Source organism: Grus americana, chromosome 13 (genome assembly GCF_028858705.1).
Source record: "Grus americana isolate bGruAme1 chromosome 13, bGruAme1.mat, whole genome shotgun sequence".
Classification (NCBI taxonomy): Eukaryota; Metazoa; Chordata; class Aves; order Gruiformes; family Gruidae; genus Grus; species Grus americana.
Window position 1 is genome coordinate 22521330 of NC_072864.1, and position 25767 is coordinate 22547096.

General features: G+C 54.2%; 1 protein-coding gene across 2 annotated transcripts; it reads right to left on the reverse strand.

Annotated features, from left to right (window-relative positions):
* Positions 1-7148: 7148 nt before the first annotated feature.
* Positions 7149-15028, reverse strand: CX3CL1 (C-X3-C motif chemokine ligand 1). Of its 2 annotated transcripts, XM_054840257.1 has the most exons (3): positions 14561-15028; positions 11772-11892; positions 7149-11166 (listed from the first exon to the last, which is right to left on the reverse strand). In XM_054840257.1, the coding sequence occupies exons 1-3, from the start codon at positions 14625-14627 to the stop codon at positions 9978-9980; spliced, it is 1377 nt and encodes a 458-aa protein (XP_054696232.1). In that variant the 5' UTR covers positions 14628-15028; the 3' UTR covers positions 7149-9977. The 2 variants fall into 2 exon arrangements, with proteins under 2 accessions (XP_054696232.1, XP_054696233.1); XM_054840258.1 differs by lacking the exons at positions 11772-11892; positions 14561-15028 and adding an exon at positions 11632-11764.
* Between the last annotated feature and the right edge of the window lie 10739 nt (positions 15029-25767).

A 25767-nucleotide genomic window follows, 5' to 3' on the forward strand; every position in this document is an offset into this window, starting at 1 on the left:
TAAACAGGGGAGAAAAGGCATAACGAAATGCTTGTAGGTCGAGATAAGGACAGGGAGAGATCACTCACTAATTATCGTCACGAGCAAAACAGACCAAACTTAGAGAGGGAATTCATCTGATTTATTACTAGGCAAAACAGAGTAGAGGAATGAGAAATAAAATCAACTCTTAAAACACTTCCCCCCACCCCTCCCATCTTCCCAGGCTCAACTTCACTCCCGGCTTCAACCTTCCCCCCCCTCAGCGGCACAGGGGGACGGGGAGTGGGGATTACGGTCAGTTCATCACATGTTGTTTCTGCCGCTTCTTCCTCCTCAGGGGGAGGACTCCTCTCATCGTTCCCCTGCTCCAGCATGGAGTCCCTCTCACGGGAGACAGTCCTTCACGAACTTCTCCAACGTGAGTCTCTCCCACGGGCTACAGTCCTTCACGAACTGCTCCAGCGTGGTCTCTCCCATGGGGTGCAGACCTTCAGGAGCAAACTGCTCCAGCGTGGATCCCCCACGGGGTCACAAGTCCTGCCAGCAAACCTGCTCTGGCGTGGGCTCCCCTCTCCACGGGTCCGCAGGTCCTGCCAGGAGCTTGCTCCAGCATGGGCTTCCCACGGGCCACAGCCTCCTTCAGGTGCCTCCACCTGCTCTGGTGTGGGGTCCTCCACGGGCTGCAGGTGGAATCGCTACACCCCCTCATCCTTCCTCCATGGGCTGCAGGGGGACAGCCTGCTTCACCATGGCCTTCACCACAGGCTGCAGGGGGAGCTCTGCTCTGGCACCTGGAGCACCTCCTCCCCCTCCATCTGCACTGACCTTGGTTTCTGCAGAGTTTCTTACATCTTCTCACTCCTCTCTCCGGCTGCAAAAGCTCTCTCTCTAAGTGTTTTTCTTCTTCTTAAATATGTTACCACAGAGGTGCTGATTGGCTTGGCCTTGGCCAGTGGCGGGTCCGTCTTGGAGCCGGCTGGCATTGGCTCTATCAGACACAGGGGAAGCTTCTAGCAGCTTCTCACAGAAGCCACCCCTGTAGACCCCCTGCTACCAAAACCTTGCCACACAAACCCAACACACAGCCACCCTCTGCTCCTTTGGAGCAGGACATTATGCCTGGGACTGTCTCATCCCTGGGTATCTTTTAAAAAACTTGGGAGAAAACCACCCAGTGCTGAAAAGCGCTCTGGTCGTGCCCAGGTCTCCTCAACCCCAGCTGCAGGAGGAGAAACATCTCCTGACGATGATGGCTCAAGAAGGAGCCCAGACAGGGTATGCCAAGGCCATTCCCAGCCTTGGAGGAATGATTAAAGTACATAGACCCTGTAGCTGTTGTGCTTTGGCTCAGCTTTTGTGGAGAGATGGAGTTCCCACGTCTCGGAAGCACGACTTGGCCCAGGAGGACCTGGCATCAGGCCACCCTTGCTGCGTAGCTGCCAGAGGACTAAAAATAAAGCTTTTCTAAACAGGTCCCACAACCACTAAGAACAGTGCCATTCCTTCCTGCGTGTGTTCAACCCAATGACTCAGTGCCTGCCTGGGCTGTAACGAACTCCTCGTGCCTTCTTGCTGATCTCCAAAAGCATCTTTCCTTTCTCTCACAGCTTTGTGGGTGCTCCCTTCCCTTCTCGGCCACCTCCCCACCTCTGCTCTGCCCCAGGCTCCCTTCCTGCAGACTTGCATGCCTCTCCAGGAGCCTCCCCCGAACTGGGCCATGGCTGCTGGGACCAGAGCAGCCTCCCATCCCATGGAGATCGTCCCAGCAGACAGCCTTTTGGAGACCACGATACTCTGCGAGCTGCAGCCAAGCTGGCAATGCTGAGCTGAGGACATGGACCACATCACTGCTCTTGATGCATTTTTGTCTTGCATAGGAGCAGGACCCCCAAGTGCAGGTGGCATGATGCTGTCATACTCATGGCAGATGTCGTCAAGCTGGGGGAACGCAGGTTCTCCTGCAACCATGGCCTGCCCTAACCACCCTGGGGCAAAGACACCATCCAATAGCTGGACCCTGAGCAACACAGAAGGATTTTAGGGATGATAGGCATGGCCTTGCTGCAAGTCCATGGCATGTCTCCCCCTGACCTGGAGCTTCACCCAACCCTTCCTCAGCTACATGGGATGCTTCGGATGGGCAGCACATAGCGCCAGCAGCTGAACAAGCACAGGGGCACCCAGCAGCCAGGGTCAGGAAAGAGACTGGATGGAGAGGACCTGGCCTCAGATGCTCTGCTTCCCCTTTGTCAAGTTTTTGAGACATCGCTATCGCAGCCAGATGATGCACAACTCCCCGGAGACCCTTTGATATTTATTCTATTTCTGGAGAAGGGAAAGGCTGATGTGCAGTCATTAAATGAGGAGTTCTGGAAAGCCCCACTGCTGGCACAAGTTCCCTTTTAATTTGAATGTGCTCTGGAGAATTTACTTGTTTACATAAAAAAAATAAACAGCATCCTCTTGATTCTGCAAGAGGAGGAGGGGGTGAGCTTGGGGCCACCTCAGGTGCAGCGTTTGCCAGAAAACGTGCCACTGTGGGGAGGAAGGAGCTGGGCAGAACAAGCCCCATGCTTGGAAATGGGGTCTTGGTGAACAGCTGAGCCCACCCAGCTCTGCTGGAAAACACAGCCACACGCTCCCGGCGCTGCTCGGGAGAGCACGGGCTCTGCATTGCAAAAGCGGCTGGGCTGCCAAGGCAGGAGAGGGGTGGCTGAGCATCACCCAGTGCCTGAAACCCATCCCCACGGAGGCGGTGGGAGGGTGAGGAAAAAGATTTTCCCTTCTCTTCTACCCGGTCACTTTGAGTCTTCTCCGTTTACAATATGAACCCTCCTCGTTTTTCTTCTGCTGAAACCTTTCTGAGTGTAAAGCCCCTCCACATTTCTTTGGGGTGCTCAGTCAAGGGTCTCCCCAGGTCCATTTTGAAGCTCTGGTTGACTCGGAATACAATCACAAACCCAAGGCGACGCTCTCACTCATTCCCGGAGCCAGCGCTCACCCTGCGACTCCAGGTATGACCATCCCAGGTCCTACAGCCTGGAGTTTTCCACTTTAAAAAGAGGAAAACGAGAGCCTCTTCCACAGCCTGCTTCCTACCGCTGGACACTGGGGACCACCAAGTACTGGAAGCTGGTGATCCAAGCCACATCCTGTGCGGTAAGCCTGCCCAGCATCACGAGACACGGAGGCTGCAGGAAGGATGTGTCCAGGAGCCCTTCCCCAAGGATTATCTGCACTGAGTCGCTGGGCGAGCTCGCCCACCGGCCCAGGGGATCGAGCAGAAACGCGGAGCGGCCGGGCAGCGAGCCCTCACCACGCTGGCCAAGCAGAGAGGCAGGGGTGGACGCGCCTGGATCGGAGACTGGAAGCTGCCACTTTGCTAAGGGAAAGGGGGAAAAAAATAAAAATGTACGTGATGCCAGTTTTCTGGCACTGAAATGCACTGTAAAGGAGGTATTTTTCCATTTTTCTCCAGTGAGGTTGACCAGCTGCTGTGAGGTTAAGTGAAGGATGGATCTGGGGTGTCAGGAGGAGCTGCTACTCCCAAGGGAGACTCTGCGCTGGAGAGGCTCCTGTGTCAGGTACCTGCCCAGGAACCGGTGCGTGGTGAGGACTTCAGCCTCCTTTTCTGAGCTCCTAGAGTTAAAGGCAGAGGTGGGGAGCTGCTTCAGCTCAGCTGTTAAAGCAAAGCTGTGATAACAGAAAAAAAATAAGACATGGAAGCAATTTCAGCCGAAATTTTAGTGATTTAATTCTGAACAGAATTAGTCCTGATAACTCTAAGGAGGCAGCAGAACGCGTTATGAATGTACTTGTTCCTTAGTTTTTTGATCAGGACAAAACCCAGCAATCAGGAAAATAAATTCAGTTGAAAGAATGTGATAAAGATAGATTAAGGTGCCTAGATATTGTAATTAAAAAAAAGTGTTTGTGCCAACTATGGTCTGAGTTGGCAGGCTGACATCACATCCCTCCTTGGGGGGCTCCTCTCACTTTCTTTCTTTCTTTCTTTCTTTCTTTCTTTCTTTCTTCCTTTCTTCCTTTCTTCCTTTCTTCCTTTCTTCCTTTCTTTTTCTTGTTTTTTTTTTTTTAAATTATTTGCTTTGTGGCCTTGTAGCTTACCTGGCAGAATTCAAGGGTGCTTCAGAAATGAAACTTCCTCCGTCACTCAAGATGGTCACTGAAGAGGTACGACCCCGGAGAGTCCTGACAACCTCTGTGTTTACCCAAGGGGGACTTCAGCCCTTCCAGTGACGTGAACATGGACACAAGCCTCATACAAGCGGAGCTTAAGCAAACACAAAGCGTGGAAGAACCACAGCCACGCAGCAGAACTGCAGCTGCGCAATCAGAGCGCCAAAACAGCCAAGGGGACATCCTACATTCTGCTCAGTCAGCATTATGAAAAACGTACTGGAACATTAGCTTGACCAGAGGCTGCCCCAAGCATGAGCGTGCTTATGCAACATTTCATAGAAAAACCACCATGCCGAGCAGGAATAAACATTTCATAAGTCACAATCCAAATGTCAAACCAGAGAGGACGGAGACCGCAGTGTTTCTGCTTCACAGGAATAACCGTGCTCCTCACACATCACCCTGGAGAGAAGTCAGGGCTTGGAGAAGACAATGGCAGAGGTGTCTCAGTGCCAGGTCCAGGCAGGTCCCAGGGAGAGGGGACAAGCCAGGAGCCAAGGGTGAGCCCAGCACTGGCAGTGTCCTCACCAGTGAGGGTCTGAGCATGGGGGTGCTGGTAACAGGGTCCATCAGTGGTCCCAGACACACCAAAGTGAGGAACCAGACCCAGGATCCATTTGGGAGGGTTAGGGGGTGTCTGTTCAGCAGCAGGAGATGGGGACAGGGCTACAACACCAAAGAGTCCATCCATCCAGGAGAGAAGATACCCACAGTGTAGCTCCAAGGTCTATCCAAGAGACAGGGTGTTGTGGTTTAGCCCCAGCTGACAACTAAGCACCACGCAGCTGCTGGCTCACTGCCCGCTGGTGGGATGGGGGAGAGAGTCAGAAGAGTGAAAGTGAGAGAACTCATGGGTTGAGATAAAGACAGTTTGATAGGACACACACAAAAAGGAAAATAATAATAATAATAAATACAAACCAAGTGATGAACAGCACAACTTCCCACCTGAAGCCAATGACCCCCAAGTCAAACAAGACCCCCAGCCCACACGCACACAAGCAAAGCAAAACAAGGGATTCATTCACCAAGTCCCACGGCAGGCAGGTGTTCAACCGCCCCCGGGAAAGCCGGGCTCCATCACGCGCAACGGTGACTTGGGAAAACAAACGCCATCACTTCAAAATCGATGCCATGCCAGGCCCCCAGCTGCTGCGCCTCTCAGCCCACCCCCAGTTCTATACGGAGCATGACGCCATATGGTATGGACTATCCCTTTGGTCAGTCTGGGTCAGCTGTCCTGGCCGTGTCCCCTCCCAGCTTCCTGCCTTCTCCTTGGCAGGGCAGTGTGAGAAGCTGAAAGGTCCTTCACTGCTGGGCAACAGCTAAAAGATTAGTGTGTTATCAACATTATTCTCATCCTAAATCCAAACCACAGCACTGTGCCACCCGCGGGGAAGAAAATTAACTCTATCCCTGCTGAAACCAGGACGCAGGGACGGAGCCAGGACTTCAGACCAGCACTCTTACAACACAACCAAAGCAGGGACTAGAGGCTCAAACCTGAGCTTAAATGGGGCTCCTGGGCCTCAGGTGGGGGGCTGGGGGAGTGGTGTGGTGTGTGAGTCTATCTGCATGTGAAGTTGGTCAGGGTTATTAAGGCCAATTAGTGCCCTCAAGGCCATCTGATGGATCCCATGGGGATGTGAAGGCACGGAGGTGAGCCTGCGTGGAGTCCCAGTGACTCCTTGTTCTCATAAGGTCAATCAGCTGGCTAATGAAGCGGTGGAGATAGTTTGCACTGACGTAGAGTTGGAAACCAAAGTCGTGGGTCAGCAAGGGCCAAGAAGGGGCCCACCATGACCATGGGCTCCCTGTCTCCTGTTGCAGGGAAACCTCGAGGCAGAAGCATGTGTCTTGCACACCAGGTCCCACCTTGCAAGCCTTGTCCCACCTCAGCATCACAGACTTGGCATCAGTTTTCTCCTGGGCCAAAATCTACACCTGAGGCAGCCCATGGACCTCCAGGTGGAGCACGGGAAGGTGGACACGGTTGGACATCCTTCGCACAAGGTCTTTCCCTGCACTGTCAGACACGGAGAAGCCAGGGAGCAGCAGCAAAGCCAGCGAGCGTGTGCCAGCAGCCAGCCGAGGGACGGGGCATCCAAAAGCTCCCTTGGTGCTCTGGGGCCGCAGCCCCCGAATGGCCCCACGCCGGTGCCTGGGCTCGCTCTGCGTGTCGGAAAGGATTCATCAGCGTCGGGGCTGACTTGTTTACACAGCCCTCCCCTCCCTCGCCCGCCCCCTCCCCATAACAGAGAGCAGAAAAGAAAAGAAGAAAAAAAGTGTTTTTCTTTCCACAGAGCTGCTTATCTCAAAATTGATCTTTCTGGCCTGGTGATTCATCTGGGGGATGTTTTCACAGACCTCACCGTCTTCCCAGCACACCGGCGGTGCCGGAGCACGAGGACTCCTGGGACGCAGAGGAGATCGTCATCCCTGACCCTCTTGCTCCTTCCAGCTCCCTGCTCTGGGCGAGTCCCTGGGCACTGACTCTGGCATTGCTTTGCCTTTCCCACCTCTCCTCCCCAGCATGAGAGGAGCAGGCGAGAGCAGCCCAAAGCCTGGCTGAGGTGGGAGAGGTCCTAGCTCAGCCCTTGGCTTCTTGCTCCCTTACAGACTCCTTTGTTTCCTGTGGGTTCCTCTTTGATTGTGGCTTTGCTTAAACAAAACAAAAACCGGGCTGTTTTGTTTTGTTTTTTTTTCCCAGGATCACCTTAGCAGGACGGGAAATGTGACTCACTGTGAGAAAAATATATTCCCTGCAAATTTTTGGCAAGATTGAAGCCCATAAACAGTGAAGGGGTGGAGCAACAGCCTGGCCGCATCGGCAGTGCCAGCTTTGCCATCCCGCGGCGATGCTGGGATCCCCCCACGGTGCTTAACCACGCACATTCATCTCCCCAGCTCTGCGGGGACCGGGCTCGGTCACCCCAGCCTCGGCTGAATGCCCCAAGGACCGGAGGTTTAACGTAAGGACTTTATTACTTTTACTTCTAAAAAAAAAGGTACAGAACATATATCTCGCGCACACACTCGTATATACTCGATACACAAATGAATCAGATGTAACAGTGACTGTGCTCTACAGCAAATGACATTTTAAGCCCCAGGGACTGGTGACACCCACGGGCTCCGTCCCTCAGCACCGGCACTCACCTTGTGCCCCCGGCCACCCATCGCGCAGCGCAAAGCAAGGAGGAACAGCGGTCCCCTCCCATCCCACCCCCGGCCCTGCCCTGGGTTTTAATTGTCCCCCATGAGGGGTGCAGGCACGCAGCCTGGGAACAGGACGGGGAGCAAGGCGAGCACAAGGACGGATCCAGGCTGAAGGAGCAGCTCCTCCTGCCAGCGTGACCACAGCAGATGGAAGGCGGTGGGAGCCGGTTGTGGAGGTGAAACCGGTGTCCTTACAAATACCGTGGTGGAACTCAAAGTGATCATATCTGCCTGGTGCACATTCATCTCCCCAGCATCGCTCCAAGCCAAGGACTTCACCCATAGCCAGATGAGCGTCCGCTCCGTTTGCTGTAGTGCCTGGAGAGCAACCTAGCTCCAGTAGCAAGGACAGGACATTACATACATTGAAATGGCTACATAATTTTACTACAAAACTAACATTTCTAGTGTTTCATATAACAATAATACCATAGTACATTGCCCTACAAATTGTGAGGCCACAAACCCCAGTCATGCCCGAGCGGGGAGGATGGGGAGGTGGCACTGACAAGTCCTCATTTACCCCCCAGGTAAATCATAGAACGGTTTGGGTTGGGAGGGACCTCACAGCCCATCCAGTTCCCACCCCCTGCCATGGGCAGGGACACCCTCCACCAGCCCAGGTTGCCCAAAGCCCCATCCAACCTGGCCTTCAACACTGCCAGGGAGCCAGGGGCAGCCACAGCTTCTCTGGGCAACCTGTGCCAGGGCCTCAGCACCCTCACAGGGAAGAATTTCTGCCTCACATCCCATCTCCTCTCTTTCAGCTTAAATCAACCCCTGCCAGTGTTACACAGCTGGGCTGCACAGGAGTGCTGCTGCACAAGGTGGGGTTTCACCCCAAATTCCTAATTACAATTAATCTGATTGCATTCCGTACTTGCAAAGCCTGAGATGAATCCCTGGCTCCCCTCTCTCAAGTCAACAATACGCAGAAATGAGGCACTGAATGATGGCAGAAACCAAACACCATTGCAGTCTATCCTCTCCACCTCCAGGGCTGGATGGATGCTGAAGGTGCAATCTGATGGATCTAATAAGCTGCCTTCTTCTAGCTCTGCTTTACAGCTGGCCCATCATTTTTGCTTATTATGTGGTTTTGCTTTCTTTTTTTCCTACGTGCATATTTATACTGGAGGATCTGATCCACTGAGGTTGGTTAAAGGAGGATCTGACCCTCAACATGTATCTCTACCTACAGAGCATCATATCATGAAGATCTTTGCATGCTCCAGCAAAATTCATGCTGGAGTCAATGTTTAACACGGGCTTTCAGGAAGTGACCAGAGATAAAAGGTAAGGCTTACATACAGCAACATCTAGATGTATAAAAATCACAACCAGTTTGGGTTAAAAAAAAGCCTGGTACTGTTACAGCGCTTTAATAGCCTAGTGGTCAGTGCTATCCAAAAAAAGAAAAACTAAAATGCAGCTGCAATGTAGGACCATGAACAGGAATTTTATGCTTTTTTTTGTGGATTTCTAGAGAGAATACGGGACCAGAAGGATGGTATGTCTGCTGTGGTGGGGTAATTCCTATATGACTAAATCCAGAATTGCATTTAGCTCCTCCAGGAGAGTAGTTCCTGAGTTTTGTGCTTGCAGAGAACAGCAAAACCCCTCCAATGTTATCACAGGAAGAGCAAAATTGTTGGGTGACTTCTTGTTTTCTCCTGTTTGCAAAGGCTCATCCACATTATCCTGTCCCGGCGCTGGATACAGCCAGACACAGGGCGTATCAGCTGGCAGAAGGGTTTTATTGTGGTTGATTTGCCAAGAACCAGGTCTCAGGCTAAATCTGCAAGAGGAAATGCCCATAGCTGTTGGAGATAAAGGTGGCCTGATTTCAAGGAGGAGATAGATTATGGGTTGCCTGCTCCTCTGAAGGAGAGATCTGTACCACTGACCTTCAGTCCCCTTATCAGATGCAGTTTTCATCACCTCTGAAAAGCTAGACTACCCCTTGTGTCTCCGGCAAGAGTAAATGGGGTATTTGATCAGCCCAGGGAGAACCAGCACCCAGCTGACCACCAGCATCAGTCTTGGTCTGACACAGCAGCGACCTGAACTGGAAAGGAAGAAGCAGCAGAGAATTTAAGTGCAAATTGTGTGGGTTTGGTGTTAAGATTGCTCAACGTGGTTGAGCTTGAGTCCCGGAGCGTGGCTAAGTGGGTGGCTTTTCGGCTGGGCCATGACGAAATGCAGAAAAATTCCCAACAGCAATTTGGAAATTCACTTCTGCCCACCACCTGGCAAAGAGCCACCAAGCAGCTCTAGAACAGCAACAGCCTTTGTTTGTAACAGTGCCAGAAGAAAAAAAGCCTCTCGTCTTTCCAAAATACCGTCATTGATCAACGACGTGTTAGATATATTTTTGAATGTTCAGCTCTGGGGAAAAAAAAAAAAAAAAAAAGAAAAAAAACACCAAAAAAACCCCCAAACCCCAAAACCCCAGTTTTCTCTGGTATTTTTATTCCCTGCCTTGCTTTCTGCTGGTCACCAGTTTAGCATAAACTTAGCTTTCCTGCAGCAACACACATGTAGTTTAGACCGAAAATGTCCAGGCCATAAAGCATTCAGATTACTTCCATCAGATAGACATCCTTTTGATGTCCCTCCTTCTGGTAGAGCAAGCCCTGTACCATTTCTCTTGACATTTCTCCTCTTTTGACACCAGATTTTAGATATAGCCATACAACAGCAATACTGCAAGCCAGCAGACCACCTACCACAGAAACTGGGATGACAAAGAGCATTTGAGATCTTGACAGGAAGGTGGGAAGAGGCTGATCATTCGGTCTTTCTTTAGTCACCTGCTCTCCGGCTTGGCGTGAGAACGCCTGACTAGTAAAAACTAACGTATCGGAAGGCTCTTGCTTTCCTGCAAGCAACGAATAATCAAATGTTCTGGTACCAAAAGCATCTGCAAAGGAACCGACAACCTTGTCGGTATGGACAGAAGGACCTTTGTCTGTGGCATTTGTGGAGTTTGGAGTAGAAACCGAAGTATTCTTTGGTGGAACTGGTGAGGCCGGGATTATGGCGATCTCCATGCTGCCCAGGATGGAGGGGAGATCTGAACTAAAACTGTTAGGAGCAGCGTCTGGTGCGTTGGCTGTTGCACTTGTAGGGTCCAGGGATTCATTTGTCGGAAGTACAGGACGGTCTGATCCTTTAGTAATGGCCATGGGGTCTGAATTTGAGCTAGGAGAAGTCATGACTCGAACACCAGCCGTAGCATTTGCAGTATGTCCTACAGGTCCTTCTGTAGATCCTACGGCACTGTCAAAGCCATGCGCAAGAGACGTGGGATATGGGGTGGGCTGGCTGGAGACCATGCCTGCTCCAAAAGTTTTTGAAGGTGATTTTAAGGACTCTCTGTTTGCTTCTGGAGCAACTTCAGAGTGGGCAGCAACTTCCCACATCACGGGGGACGGTCCTGCATGGAGCTGGGTGGTGTCCTGTGTGACTGGGGGGGACTTGCTGGACGCCTCCATCCCGGCAGCAGGAACATGTATTCTCTCCAAAACTGTTGTGCCAGTCCCTTGGAAGAAATTAGTTGGAGCAGTGGCTTGAGATGGAGCTGTTGCTGTAAGACCAACGTGTTTCTGAAAAACACCAGGTTCTTCTGGTGCCACTGCTGAAGCGGCACCATGGGGCAGTGGGGAGGCTGCGGCCTTTTTCTCGTCCAGTTTCTTTACGATCTTCTCCACCCACTCTTCCTCTGGATCTGCACACATCTCCAAGGACTTCAGAGTAATAAATCTGAAAATGAAAAGGGGTCACTTAGTGGATAAAGAAAACACTGGCGTAGATGGTCAGCCTGGTAGGGAAGGCATGCAGACAGCAGCACCGACTCTCTCAAGCCACTACTGGGTTGGATGGGTGGATTATTTATTTCGGCACCTCCTGAGCTGCAATAAAGTGGTCTCGATGGTGCCTCATCTTCAGGGTAAGGTGAAAACAACAATTATCCTGGGGAAAAAGAAGTAGCTTTTCCCACCTCCAGACAAGCTCACAAGTCTGGATCTGTCCCCAGAGGTAACACCCACTTTCACGGAAACATGCGAGCTCTGGCCCTGCGTGCTTCCACTGCCCCGTTCTGCCCACAAATGCGTCCGCCTGTCCCTTTCCCCGTCCATTTATCCCTGTCTCGCTCCGTGCACGAGCCCCCGCTCTCACTTGGAGGCTGCTGGTCTTTAAACAGGGGAAAAAAAAACCCCCACCCACCCTTCAAATCAATACCAGCATTGGCTCTGCTTCGACTGCTCCTTGCTCCAAAGCAGGGGCATTTGCCGACAGGGCATGGCTCACCGCAGCGGGTGCCGGAGGGCGCACGGCGAGGGGGTGGGCGGTGAGGCAGTGCTTACATGATGGCTTGTTTGGTGCACTGGGGTTCGGTCCTGCGGTAGCTCCTTATCCGCTTCGCCGCTATCTCAGATGTAAAGCTCCTGCACTCGGTTGAACACTTCAGAGGTGCTTTGGGTTGCGCTGAAATAAAAGTTTTGACATATTAAATGTTGGCTTCTTATTAGGTACTATAAAAACCGGCACTGTTTCTTTTTCCCCCTCTCTGGGGAGGAGGAGCCCAAAGCTTGCCATGAAAGTTTCCGGTCCCTGCTAAAATGAGGTGAAGACAAATCCCATCAGGGCCACGATTGTTTGTACCACCCAAACAGGTGATAAGATGATACCCAGAAAACAACAAAAAAAAGCCGTGTGAATATTGCAGGGTTCTTGGGACACCATTGCAGCTTGCCTCGCAGGATGGGCAAGCTCCGGCTGGAGGTCTTTTATGCACCTGGACCTGCAGGTCCTCTCCCCTTCGGGTCACAGGAGGACTGCTCTCAGCACGGTGCCCAGAAGACACATTTCTTCACCCCCAAAAGATCTGCTGCAACCATCACCAACGGGCTCTTGGTGCAGGCAGTGCAGACCAGAGGGCAGGATGCCTGTCCTCTCCTTATCTGGGTCAGCCATATCTCTTCCTCCTGTGGGACTTCCTCTCCAGCGAAGCCTCTGTTTGCTGGTACGTGGTCTCTGAACACCGCTTGGACTCAGAGAAAGTGTGCAGAGAAAGAAGCTTTTGGTGAATGACACATTGCTCCCGTAGATGTCTCAGCAGCCCAGCGCCACAGCACAGTTTCTCACCAAACATCTCTTTTCCATTTCCACCGGAAAATACAGTTTTCATTTTGCTAAGTGCAAATATAAACCCCCACTTGACCCCTTCAGGGGTCAAAGCCAGTCACACTACTGGGGACCCTTCATTCCTGCACCGACCTCCAGCCTCCAACAACAGGCGCTTGCCAAGTGAGAGGAGGTTGCGCAACGCAGCCTGGCAATTTGTTCCTGACGTCCCAGGGGGCAAGGCTTAAAAAAACAAGCCCTGATTCACCCGAGGCCCCCTGCGAAGAAAGGAGCTGGAGTCTGAATTAGATCATGCAGTGCCTACAACACATTGTCTCAGATTCCCAGATGAATTTGATGCAGTTCAGTTGGGAATGACCCAGCCGCCCGGTGCAAGAACAAGCATCGCACCAGGAACGCCCTCAGCTCTTCTGATCCATTTACTGAGGAAACCCAGGCTTGCACAGAAAAGCCAAGCAAATGCTCCTGTGGCCCCTCTACAGCAGCACGTTTCAATCTCCAGTCTCTAATGCTAAAGCAAAGCTCTTTGTTCACAGAATAACGTCGTCTGTGGCACTTTAGGGACAAGAATACCCACTCAGGAATGACTGACTTCCCAATTAACTCTCATTAGCCACAGGACATACTGCTGGTGTCCCCCACTTTCAGGAGCACTGTTCAGCCAAACAGGCACTGCACAAGGTGACCAGGTCCGTCCCTGTGGACAGTTGGGGAGGTGGTTGGCAGGGAGCGGGCAGGGACTGCTCCCAAGGGCTCTCTGATAATTATCAACTGATTTTTCCGGTTATTTGCATCACAAATAAATGGTTTGCAATGAGCTGAGCTCATGGCGTGCTTTTCCCAGAGTGGAGGAGCTTGGAAAGCACCTTCCAAGGACAGAGCGGTGTCACAGGGAGCAGGGAGCCAGCCCTGGTGCTCCCCCTCCTCTGGGGCACACAACTCTGCTTCTCCGAGCTGCATCCGAATCTTTGCCAAAGGGACCTCCGGGACACCTGGGATCTGTGAGTTTATCCACCTGGGACCACCACTCCTTGGAGGCACCGCTCTCGGGAGCAGCACCTATCTCTCCCCTCAGGAGACCCTGGCCAGGGAGCACCACCAGCCTTTCTCTCTGCAGAGCCAGCCTGGTTTCATCACTGCAGAGGAGATGGATTCCTGGCCGCCAGCGAGCAGAGCCAGGCAGTGCCAGTGCAGGCAGCAGGTTCAAAGGGCAGGGTGAGCAGCCCGGCATCCCTGTTGCTCGCTTTACTCAGGCCAGCCCTGGAGAACCTGCCCGGAGGTGTGAGGAGAGGAAGCAGCTCCATCCCCGTCTTGCTCTCCTCACTCCTCCCACCCGGCAGCACCAGGCACAGATCTTTAGGGCTCCTTGCCCCTCTCCTTTCCCATGGTGGGAACAGATCGTCCCTTCATCCTGGGCAAAGTCCAGCTTTACCTGCGCTGCTGAGATGTTGGCTGCCAGCCTGGCAATCCGCCCTGCTTAATTACTGCCTTGGGCAGCAATCACTGCTGTGTGCACAGCCCGGGGAGAGCTGCACCCACCTCCTGCCCGTCCTCCAGCCCCTCTCAGCACCACCCCGGAGCAGGCACAGATCTTTGCCCAGCAAACAGGAGACCATGTCCCACCTATGCACACATGCACACACACTTGCACGCACACACACTGCACAGGTACTAGAGCTGCAGGCCACAGCACCCCCCCCCCCCAGCCTCGCAGCGATGGGAGGGAGCCTTTGCGGACAGACATCCATCCTTGGACAGACTGCGGTCTGCCCCCACGGCATGCCCCTAGGGGATGTGAAAAAAGGGGAAAAGAAGCGCATTATGCTTCTTTTCTACTACGGATCATCAGAAACTCCTACGAGATCTCCCACAGCCCACAAAGGTCCCTCGGTGCTCGTAGCTCGATCCGGCACCGCCTGCCCCCCCCCGCACACCTCACCAGCCCCAGGCGTGATCCCGGCTGCTTCCCCGAGGAGCCCAGGGGGTGGGAAGCGGAGCTGTGGCTCACCTCCAGCCAGGGTCACCACGCACAACATCCTCAGCACAAACAGGACCTGGAGAAAAACAGTCTTCATGGTCCCGTGGTTGGTAGTAGGAAGGGAAGGCAGGGAAGGATTACGGGCAGTATTTCCTGCTCACGACTGCTTATGGCATCCTCTGGAGCAACACAGCTGCTGCAGGTCATTCCAGGATTATGAAGCCCCAAGACGGGTTTTCAGCTGTTATTCATCTCCCCTGCATGCGTCTCGGTGACGACAGGAGGCGGAGAGAGGAGCGGGACAGGGGAGGGAATAGCGCCTGCTCCTGAGCTAGATGGCTCCTGGAATTCCCCGGCTACACTTAGATCAGCTTTCCTAAGCGCAAGCAGGGCAGCTCCAGCCTCCTTGGCAGGCAAGGACTTTCAGGAGTCAGCTGCTCCATCCTCCTCTCCCACCGATGTGTGTCTCAGCCAGACGGCCTGTGCTCAGGCACCACTGTTCTTAGGCTTGTAAAGCTCTCCCCACCTCCAACCCACAGCTCTCCGTTACACAATAACCTCATTATTTACCCCAAATGCAAGAGCAGCTATTGCTTTCCCTTTTGGCAGCCATCTCATAGCAGCAGTGTTGGTCGTTAGGCCAAAAGAGGTGGAAGTTCATCAGCTAGGTCGGTGAGCTCACGCCAGGCTGGCTCTTGGGAGCATCACCAAGGCGAGGGGTGAGCAGGGACCCCGCGGTCTCCCCAGGCAGCTCCTCGTTCCCCAGGCACGCTGTCTGCGACGGGTGCTTGTGACTACAGCCCTGACTTCGATATACAGCAGGGTCTCGGCCGTCGGGGTCTTGCTGATGCTGAGAGCAGGAGCACGAGGCCCCCAGAGCTGCAAGCAACCAGCCTGGCTGGGGGGGGGCTTTCCCATCGGCACAAAGCCAGCTCTGGTGTGGACACAACAACAGGGTGGCCATATCCTGCACCTTTACTTTCTCTTTCATCTGGGATCCCAGCAGAATACATAACATTTTTCCGCTGCCAACTCCCTCAGCTGAAAGATAAAGATAAGACCAAGACTCAGACAGCGTGGCTGCCCTCGAAATCTTTTCCCCAGCGTTTTCTGAGGGCCGGTGGAAACCTGGCTTCTCTCTGCTGTGGGAAATTCCAACAGTTCCAGTTGGGATTTTATTCCTAAAGAGTGAAAGTCCCCAGGTTTCCATATGATGCATTTTTAAAACATTTGGTGAAACTCCCAGACTGCAACTTCAGCCTTTGCTTATATTGTAATAGAAGATAAAACCTATTTCAACCTATAAAATAAATAAAAATTAAGACCTTTAAACAGTCTGTCTGATCCAGCCAGAACAGAACTTGTTGTGTCTGTCGGGATGTTTTCTGGCCCCTTCCCCAAACCGTGATATCTCGGGCTGGGCAGAGCCTTACAGGAAACTTTTATTCCAGGAACTGGCGTTGCCCGAGGTGCCTGGGCACGCTGGCTGCTGGAAGGAATGGCACAGCCCACGCACGCTCACATCTGCCCTGAAGAAACAGGTTCTCCTGCTTCTGCAAAGGCTTTGCTGCCAGCGATGGGTAAAACCGGGCAAGGGCCCCAGCACGCACGTAAAACGGGAGGGCGAGGGCTTTGTTTGCTAAAGGCATGACCTGCCACAGGTAGGTGGTGGTGTAAGGCACAAACAGCTCTTTGGCAGGGTAACACAGCCGCTTTTCCTGCGCAGACTGGGCTGGTGGGGATTTTACCTGGTAGGCGACTCCTCCAGGAGACTCTCGGAGCCCTCCCCTTGCCCCAGTGAGCTTGGCAGCTGGATTCGGCAGTGGCATCTGCAGAAGGACACCCCGCAGCAGGAGGGTGGAGGGCAGCTGCAGCCTCGGCACGGCTCGGTGGGACACAGCAAACCTTCAGGTGCCGGCGGCGGCGTGGGTCTAAACCATCAGCAAGCCCTGCAGTGCCCACCGAAAGCGGGATGCAAAGGCACAGCAACTGGCTGCGATGGCAGCGGGCAGCTCCAACGATCAGTGCCAGACCTGGGCTGGCATCGTCGCTCCCTACGCCCCCCCCCCATCCCATTGCACATCTGCCCCTCCAGCACGCCAGCGCCGGCTGCCTACCGCACTTCTTTCAGGTCTTGCAGCACTGAAAAACCCAAAGTCAGAGGACCTGCTGTAGCCCAGGGGATATTTCTGCTGTAACCTCTGCTCTGCCCTGGTGAGGCCACATCTGGAGTTCTGTGTCCAGTGCTGGGCTCCCCAGGTCAAGACAGACAGGGAACTGCTGGAGAGAGTCCAGTGGAGGGTATGAGGATGATGAGGGGCCTGGAGCATCTCTGGTATGAGGAAAGGCTGAGAGAGCTGGGGCTGGTTAGCCTGGTGTGTTGGGTTTGCGTGGCAAGGTTTTGGTAGCAGGGGGGCTACAGGGGTGGCTTCTGTGAGAAGCTGCTAGAAGCTCCCCCGTGTCTGACAGAGCCAATGCCAGCCGGCTCCAAGACGGGCCCGCCGCTGGCCAAGGCCAAGCCCATCAGCACCTCTGTGATAACATATTTAAGAAGAAGAAAAACACTTAGAGAGAGAGCTTTTGCAGCCGGAGAGAGGAGTGAGAAGATGTAAGAAACTCTGCAGACACCAAGGTCAGTGCAGATGGAGGGGGAGGAGGAGCTCCAGGCGCCAGAGCAGAGCTCCCCCTGCAGCCTGTGGTGAAGGCCATGGTGAAGCAGGCTGTCCCCCTGCAGCCCATGGAGGAAGGATGAGGGGGTGTAGCGATTCCACCTGCAGCCCGTGGAGGACCCCACGCTGGAGCAGGTGGAGGCACCTGAAGGAGGCTGTGGCCCGTGGGAAGCCCATGCTGGAGCAAGTTCCCGGCCGGACCGGTGGACCCATGGAGAGGGGAGCCCACGCCAGGGCAGGTTTGCTGGCAGGACTTGTGACCCCGTGGGGGATCCACGCTGGAGCAGTTTGCTCCTGAAGGTCTGCACCCCGTGAGAGGGACTCCATGCTGGAGCAGGGGAACGATGAGAGGAGTCCTCCCCCTGAGGAGGAAGAAGCGGCAGAAACAACATGTGATGAACTGACCGTAATCCCCACTCCCCGTCCCCCTGTGCCGCTGAGGGGGGCAGAGGTTGAAGCCGGGAGTGAAGTTGAGCCCCGGAAGATGGGAGGGGTGGGGGGAGGTGTTTTAAGAGTTGATTTCATTTCTCATTCCTCTACTCTGTTTTGCCTAGTAATAAATCAGATTAATTCCCTCTCTAAGTTTGGTCTGTTTTGCTCGTGACGATAATTAGTGAGTGATCTCTCCCTGTCCTTATCTCGACCTACAAGCATTTCGTTATGCCTTTTCTCCCCTGTTTAGTGAATGAGGGGAGTGAGAGAGCGGCTCTGGTGGGCACCTGGCCTCCAGCCAGGGTCAACCCACCACACCTGGAGAAGAGAAGACTGAGAGGGGATCTCATCAACGCTTATAAATATCTGAGGGGTGGGTGTCTAGAGGAAGGGGCCAGACTCTTCTCAGTGGTGCCCAGTGACAGGACAAGGGGCAATGGGCCCAAACTGGAACACGGGAAGTTCCATCTGAACATGAGGAAAAACTTCTTCCCTCTGCGGGTGACCGAGCCCTGGGACAGGCTGCCCAGAGAGGTTGTGGAGTCTCCTTCTCCGGAGAGATTCAAAACCTGCCTGGACACGATCCTGTGTGACCTGCTGTGGGTGATCCTGCTCTAGCAGGGGGTTGGACTACATGATCTCCAGAGGTCCCTGCCAACCCCCCCAATCTATGAATCTGTGTTGTATTGATCTGACAGTGAAGGGTCTCAGGACTTCTCTGGGCTCATCTTGGCTTCAGCTGAATTTAGATTCTTTAGTTACGATAGAAGGTGTCTAGGCAATTGCTGTTGTCTTAATTTGATTTAGTTTTGGTTTAGTTTCTAGGAATAGCAGGTAGTTATTCAGGGCAGGTCTGGGATGGTAGATGAAATTGCGATGTGGATGAGGGCAGGTGGAGGAGGACACCAGCCATCCTGGTCCATAAACACAAATCACAGCACCCAAGCAATGGAGTGTGCAACCCTGTGAGTCAGGGACAACCAGCCTTCAAGGAAACAGAGCAGAAAAACTGAGCAGCTGGGAACCAGGGAGAACAGACTGTGCTAAGAAAATGTATGAAAATGAAACCAAGCAGACCAAGACCAAGGATGAAGAAAGCCCACCATGAACGTCACATCTTTCCAGTGAAGACCATGGGCTGGGGCAGCTCATCACAGTCCTTCCCCATTCTTTCTTAGGAGAACTGGAAGGAAGCTTCTCAAGGTTGCCCTTAGCACCCAAAGGCTCTCTGAAAAGGTGGTGTAGCTCCAAAGAAAAGCAGAAGATACTAGGGAGAGGGTTGGATTTTTTTCCCCCCCATATTACTGTAGTATGAATGAGGAAGGCCCTTAGGCTGACCTGAAACATGGACAAGGGAAAACCATGAGCAAACGTAGGTCTGTGCAGCTGCTGTGGAGTGTGGGCAGAGGGACCACGCACAGGGCACTCTGCACCACTGGGCCATCCAACACAGCTCCAGGTTTGCTCCTCAGCACTCGCAAAAGGACTCTGCAGCTCACGCCAGACAGCTCGGTGTTGAGGTTGGAGTCGGGGCTGTGTGGCTCCAGCTCCTGCTCTGCTCTAAGGACAGACAGGACGGATGTCCTGCTACTTAAAGCTGGCTGTGCTGCGGAGAAAGGGAGAGCAAAGTCTGGTGTGGACTGGATGTTGGTGCCAGCACAAGGCATGATCAGAAGCCTGGTCTGATGCCATACCCCAACCTTTAGATGCCCACTGGCAACCATTAGCCAGGAGCTTGGCTTATTGCTCCAAACCACTGGCCAAAGGGCCAGATCCCATCTTCCCCATGAGAGACATGAAAGCAGCTCCACCATTTCGCACCCACTGCAGCTTTGTCAGGGCTGTTCACAGGCTGGTGCTCAAGCTGTGCACAAGGTCAAGGTCTGTGCACGTGGAAGGAATGTATGAATAATGCCAAGAGAATTGTTCCTGAAAGCTAAAAGCAGCATGACCCCAAAAGGCAATGTGCAAAACAATATGCAAAGAGAACAAGGGCTATGTTGTAAACAAATAAAAAACACCCCCAGAACATGGCTTGTCTCCTACAGGGACTTTCCATGCTGGAAATTTATGATCCTTGGCTACTCCTGGTTCCTCATGCAAGAAGGACTATGAGCTCCTTGTTACTGTTCCTGGAAATCAGGTGGTGACTGGAGAAAAAGGAAAAGTCAGTGAGACCCAGGAGGCTGTACGTGACCTGGAAGAAAAAGACGCCAGAGCTGATCGGATGAGAATGCTGATGACTTCCACTGCATGGAGTGTTCAGGAACTCCAAGACCTCAGGAGTTGGTCTTCCTGGAGCAGGGAAGCCCAGCACCCCTGGTAGCAGGTAGTAACAGCATCCTTTGCTGTCCACAATGTTGTCCATGATCTCTGTCCCAAAGGCTTGCTGCAAAAAGGCAGCAGGGACACAGCTTTTGGGAAGACCCAGCCGGTCTTGATGCTGCAGCAGAGACAGGCTGACCCAGGACTCCAACTCCAGACACATGGTGAGATTCTCTTTCCCCTGCTAATGCTCCCAGCTGCAAGGTGCCTTGTGGCAGCTCACCCTTGCACTACATCCACCTCTTGGTGGGACTGGGAGCTTGGCCACCGCTCTGACACCATCCCCCTTTACTGCAGCCCATGAGCTCTAGGCTCGAGGCAGCTCAAGCACCACCACTGTGGCAGAGCTTCCACACCCACCAGAAATGGGCTCCTCCAGCTTCTCTTGAGGAGGAGTGCACGTGCAGCAAGGTCTGTGAGCCAGGACGTGGGAGACTGGTGGTGCATGTACCACCGATGAGGCCAGCGCATGCCACCGGTCCCCAACGTGTGGGACCAGATTCCCAGACTTCAATCTGGAGAAACCCCGATGGCTTTTCCAATGACATGGCACTGGGTGGAATGGCCCAGAGCAGTCCAGAACCAACCCAACATCCTCTCTCCTGGCCAAGGCAACCGGTGCCACACTGAGGAGATGGTTCCTTAGAGCCAAAGGTGGCCTCTCATTTTGGAGATGCCCTCAGCCTGTGCTTAATGCAGAGCTCTTGAGCTGTTAGTGTAAATAAGGGAGAGAATTAAGTGACCAGGGACCCAGAAAAATCTATTTGGCCCTGCACGACTTTGAACTTTCTCACATTAAAGAAAAAGGCAGGAAATGAGGAGCACATGTCTGGGGCTGTCTGCAGCCAGCATCTCTGCAGGAGATGGAACTACTCCTATTTGGGAAGTATCGACCAGTGCAGGGCTTGTGTTTTTAGGAAACTGCTTTATGTAGAAAATGTTCTCAGAAATAGCAGAGGACATTACACAGGCTTTCACTTCTCTGAACACAATGGTTTCTTCCTTCCTTGTGATTGTGAACAAATCTGAGCTCCAGCACACAGTGCAAAGCGCTGATGCTCGGTGTTTTTCCACAGCGAGGCAGCCCACAGCTACCAGTCAGCATCCAGTCCGTGAATCCCAAGCCAGCCAGGCTGCGGGATGAGGCTTTTCCCCCCCGCAGCATCCCACCTGAGCTGCGAGCTGGTGGCCGATCCTGGTGGGACATTACGCGGAAAGGTGCATACGGGACTTGGTGCCTCTCCTCGGCAGCCGGAGCAGCCAGAACTGAGGACAACTCTTCCTGCAACTGTCCCATGGAGACTCCCAAGGATTGCAACGGCTGCTCCAATAAACAAGATTTAAGTTGGTTGAAAATATCGCGTGCAAAGAAACAAACACAGAGCTGTTTAGTCTGCAACACAGTTAAGCTCTTTCTAAACAGAGAAGAGTCGCTTGTCCCCCGCAGAGCAGCGCAGCCACCAGGCGCAAGCTCTTCCCTAGGACAGGGGACGGGGAAGGTTCCTCTGGGGAGACGTGCCTGGATGGCGCAGATGAAATCGGGGCAGCTTTGCAGATAAGGGAAAGGAGCATGCCGGGACTCCTCCAGAGCGGGCTGGCCTGAGCACGTCGGGGCCCTGGTCCTGCTGAGTCCCTGCCGAGCTGGGGAGACATCCTGATGTTGCAATCCTTCTGCAAAGCTGCAGGCCCCAAAGGCAACAGTTCCACAGAGCTGGCGTGATGCAGGAGTACCCGACCATCCCCGAAAGGGCGGTCTCTCACCACTGCACTGCAAGGAAGAGAGGGGAGAGCAGCAGCAGGTCTGGTCAGGGTGGGCACGACAGAAACCTCCATGTGCCGCAGGAGACCACAGCTGCGGCAGGAGCTGGTGCCAGGCTCTCTTGGTTGTGCTGTGCCTCACCCCAGGGTGGTACAGGGGCGGGGGTGTCTCCTCTCCTTCGCATCCTGCAAAAGGGTCCTACCAGGGCCACTTTCACCTCAGCCAGAGCCCAGGGCCAGGCCCCCACCTCTTTGCAGCAGCCCCAGTCACCGCCCCCGATCCCTCCCTCCCGCAGCAGGAGCAGCAAGCGCCCATGCCAGCAACACCCCCGTCCTGCGTGGAGTCCTTCTCCTGGCCGGGATGGCCAGGTCCTGGCCCCGGCCCTTCGCTCAGGGGCATGGGGACATCCCGCCTGCCGCAGATCCAGCCCTTCAGGACCATCCAACAGCACGCGTGGGCCAGCGCAGTCGTCCCCTCTCCACATTCCCACTTCTCCATCCAACATGTTTGCACACGAATGCTGCCAGCGTCCAAGAAAGGAGCTTACCAGAAGCAGCTCTCTTTATTGCCTTCTTGGAAGGGCTCACCTCTTCCCGTCTCCTCAGGGCAGGAGAAGGCTGTGTGTGCCTTCCAACAGCGGCTGCGGGACCAGTTTGACACGAGCTTATCGTTAAGCCGTGACAGCGGGTGAAGCAGAGGCCCAGAAAAACCTCTCTGCAGTGGTGCTGCTGGGGCTGACCCCCAACGGTGTCTCCGTGAGAGCCGGCGGCACCTCGTGTCAGCCCCAAAGGGCAAGAGGAGTTTCCAGTGCAGCACTCGGACCTGCTAGACATGGCTGCGCTGGGGCCGCTGGCACCCCTGCGCTGCGCTGAGCCCTCCCGCACCGCGAGCTTTCGGATCCCCTGACCGTCTCTTACAGAACCGGGACATCACGGCGCTCCAGAGCAGAGCTGTCACCCCGCTCATTCAGGCGGCTCTTTCTGCCAAGCCTCGGCCACGCACCGAGCTCCCCACGGGTGCCCGGGACAGACGCGAGCGGCAGCAAACAGCCCCCCCGGGAGCCCACAGTTCTTCCAGCACCCAACGAGCCGTTACATGAACTAACACAATAAACACGGGGGCTGAGCAGGGACACAAACCCAGACACAGTTTCCCTGCCCAGGCTCTTCACCCTTTTCAAGCCTTGCTGGCTCCACAGAGACCAGGGAGCCACCAGACCCCTTCCCCCTCTCCCACCTCAGCTTTTCCACACCCCACATTGTAAGGACAGGGTGTCTCCTTCTCCTCTGCTTCTGCCCAGATCCTCCACGCTCCCGCTGGGTTTTGGCCGTAACCCCACTAGTGACCTGCTCCCTCATTAGCTTGGTCTCAGGGAAACACGCTTTTGCCTTACCCAAACTTTCCTCCTGGGAGCATCACGCCTGCCCTACCACCTGATGCAAAAGCTCCTTGGGCTCCCAATTAGCTGTGGTGGCTGTGGGGTGTAGTTTTAGGGTCAGTGCAGCTGTCTCACCTCCTAACAGAGCAACAGGCTACAGATGCTGGCCATTAGCATTTTGGTGTTGGCTGGGGACAGTTAACAAAGGGGTTTCTGGGGGTAAGGATAAGGGAGATTCCTGCTCTGGGCCATGGTTCCTCATATCAACCCAAGGAGGCAGCAGGGGAGAAGTGAAGAAAGCAGAGATGAGGCATGTCTGGTATCCAAAAAGGGGAACAAATCCCTCCCCCGGACAGAGCCGCTTTCAAACCAGGGCTTGTGACTGACAGCAGCGCTGCTCACACCCTGTGTGCTAAAGCAACACGAACCATCTGCTGCAAGAGCTGATGCCCTTCTCACTGCGCTGGACCCTACGGGTGGCCTCCACGTCCAGCCTGGCCCACACCTCTGGAGCACCACAGCTTCACCCGCTCCAGGCCAGCAGGATGAAATTTAGGGAACAGCCCGGCTACAGCAAGAACCCCCCCGAGGGCCCCGGAGCTGTGGCGCAGGGGATGGGGCAGCACTGGCAAAGCGCTAGAGCAAAGGCTCCCTGCGGGAGGGGTGCAGGGCAGTGCTGCAGCCGGCCCCTGTGAGCCCCCGGCCACCGCCGGCCCACATCCGCCCAGAGGAAAGGTCCCCACCAGCAAAGAATGCGCTGCTTCCCCTGGGCGCTCACCGGATGGCCGATAACAACAGCACCAAACACCCGAGCTGCCCCCAGCTCCTGCCCTGCAGCCGGGGCCCCTCACTGACCCCGCCAGCCCGAAGGTGACAGCGTCCCGAGGAAGGGACACGCGTCCTTTCCTGCTCTTTGAAACAGTCCCGCTCGCACCCCGCTCTGTCCCCCGGGAAGGGTCCTGCGGAGTTTCCCAAGCTGGAAGGGCCTCTGCCTCTTCCTGCAGCAGACAATGCCATCATGCGGCGGTTATTACTTCCTCAGCTGAAGCATCCACATTAAAAATTGCTGCTTCCGCCCCAGAGCCAACCCCTCTGCCCTGCCAAAGCGTCTCCGCGTGGAGATCCCCTAGCTGGGTGCCAGTAACTCGGAGCTGATATGGGTGGACCAGGGCTCCCAAACGCCGACGTCCCTGCGGGCCCCAGACACCTCCGGAGGCAGGCGAGGGACCTCCTGGGCGAAGCCCAGCCCGTGGAGGTACCGGGCTCCTGCGGATCCCACACAGGAGCTGGACCCACGTCTCAAGGGGCCACGTGGAGGAGATGATGTCAGCGCTGCTGTATCATTTCCTGGTCGCTGAGATGCAGCAGGTGGATGCAGATAAACATCTCTGCTAGGAGGCTGCTGGGACTTTCACCGCAGGACAATGGGATGACCAAAAAGTTCAAAAAATAGCTTTCTCTGCTGGCTGTTTATGTCGCTCTGGATGTGGCTTTTTCCCTTTCTGCCCCCCATTCACTTTTCCCTCATCTGGCTGCTCTCCCAGCTTGCTTTCATAGCGACAGCTCATGCAAAGATGGCCAAGAACAATTCCTCTGAGCTGTCCCCACGGGCAGGCAGGGTAGGAAGCTGCCGGCAGGCTCAGTACAGATCTTTTCCCCAAACTGCCAGCTACAGTATTTCAAGGAAAAGCCATTTCTAGCAAAGGCTTAAATCAAGCCCTGGGCCGTGCGTGCCCGGTGGCCAGACCCGGGCCCTGCGTGACCCTCCGGGGCTCAGCAGCGGCTGGGGGGTTCCAGCTGCAGCAGCTCTGCCTGGGACATGCAGCCACGACCAGGTGCCACCTCCCGTCCCGGCACGGTCTGGTCCCGCACGGCGGATGTCCTGGCAGTCCTCCCTACTCCAGAATATGTAATACCACATTTCGTATAAACCCAATATTGAATATACTCGGGAGAAGCAGCAGGAGCTGCCAAGAGGTGCTGGGAGGATTTGTGTTTTTCTGTGGAGAAATGCAAGCGCTGACTTCTCTGCAACTGGCCCACGTAGTGAAGAGTCGTGTCCATCATGTCCTCAGAGGGACACCGTCGGCTACTTCTGGTCCCTTTGTAGCCAAGAAGATAGGCCTGTAACGAAGGCCTACTTGCATTATATGCAATAAGAAACTATTCTTTGTTACTTTAGGTAGAAGGCTCACGGTTCTTAGAATGAGCACCTGCTACACGTCATGAGAAAAAGGAGGAGCTACAAGACACTTCAAGGTCCTTATATACAAACTTTGCAGAAAGGGAGGACACTATTTGCACCAGCAGCATCCTTATCTCCCTGAGCCATACAGCGAACAATTACCAACACTGAAGTACTGAGAAACTAGGGGAAAGGTAATTTGGGCCAGGGTCCCCACCACCACCGACCCATGAGCCCCCCACCCAAATTATCCCACCTACGCAAAAGAGAGAGGCGGAGAAAGGAACTGAGCAGGCGTTCCAGTTTGCATACTAGGCGAAGAAATAGGAACCAACTATTGTAACGGGGAGTGCACCACTTTGTAATCTTTGTAACATTTGTGTATAAATATGACAAGAGAAGCGGCGTTAGGGGTGCCTGATTAGAGGAACTCTCCTCCTGACACCCAGCGCTGCAATAAAAGGAAACGCCTGCTTCTGAAGGCTGAAT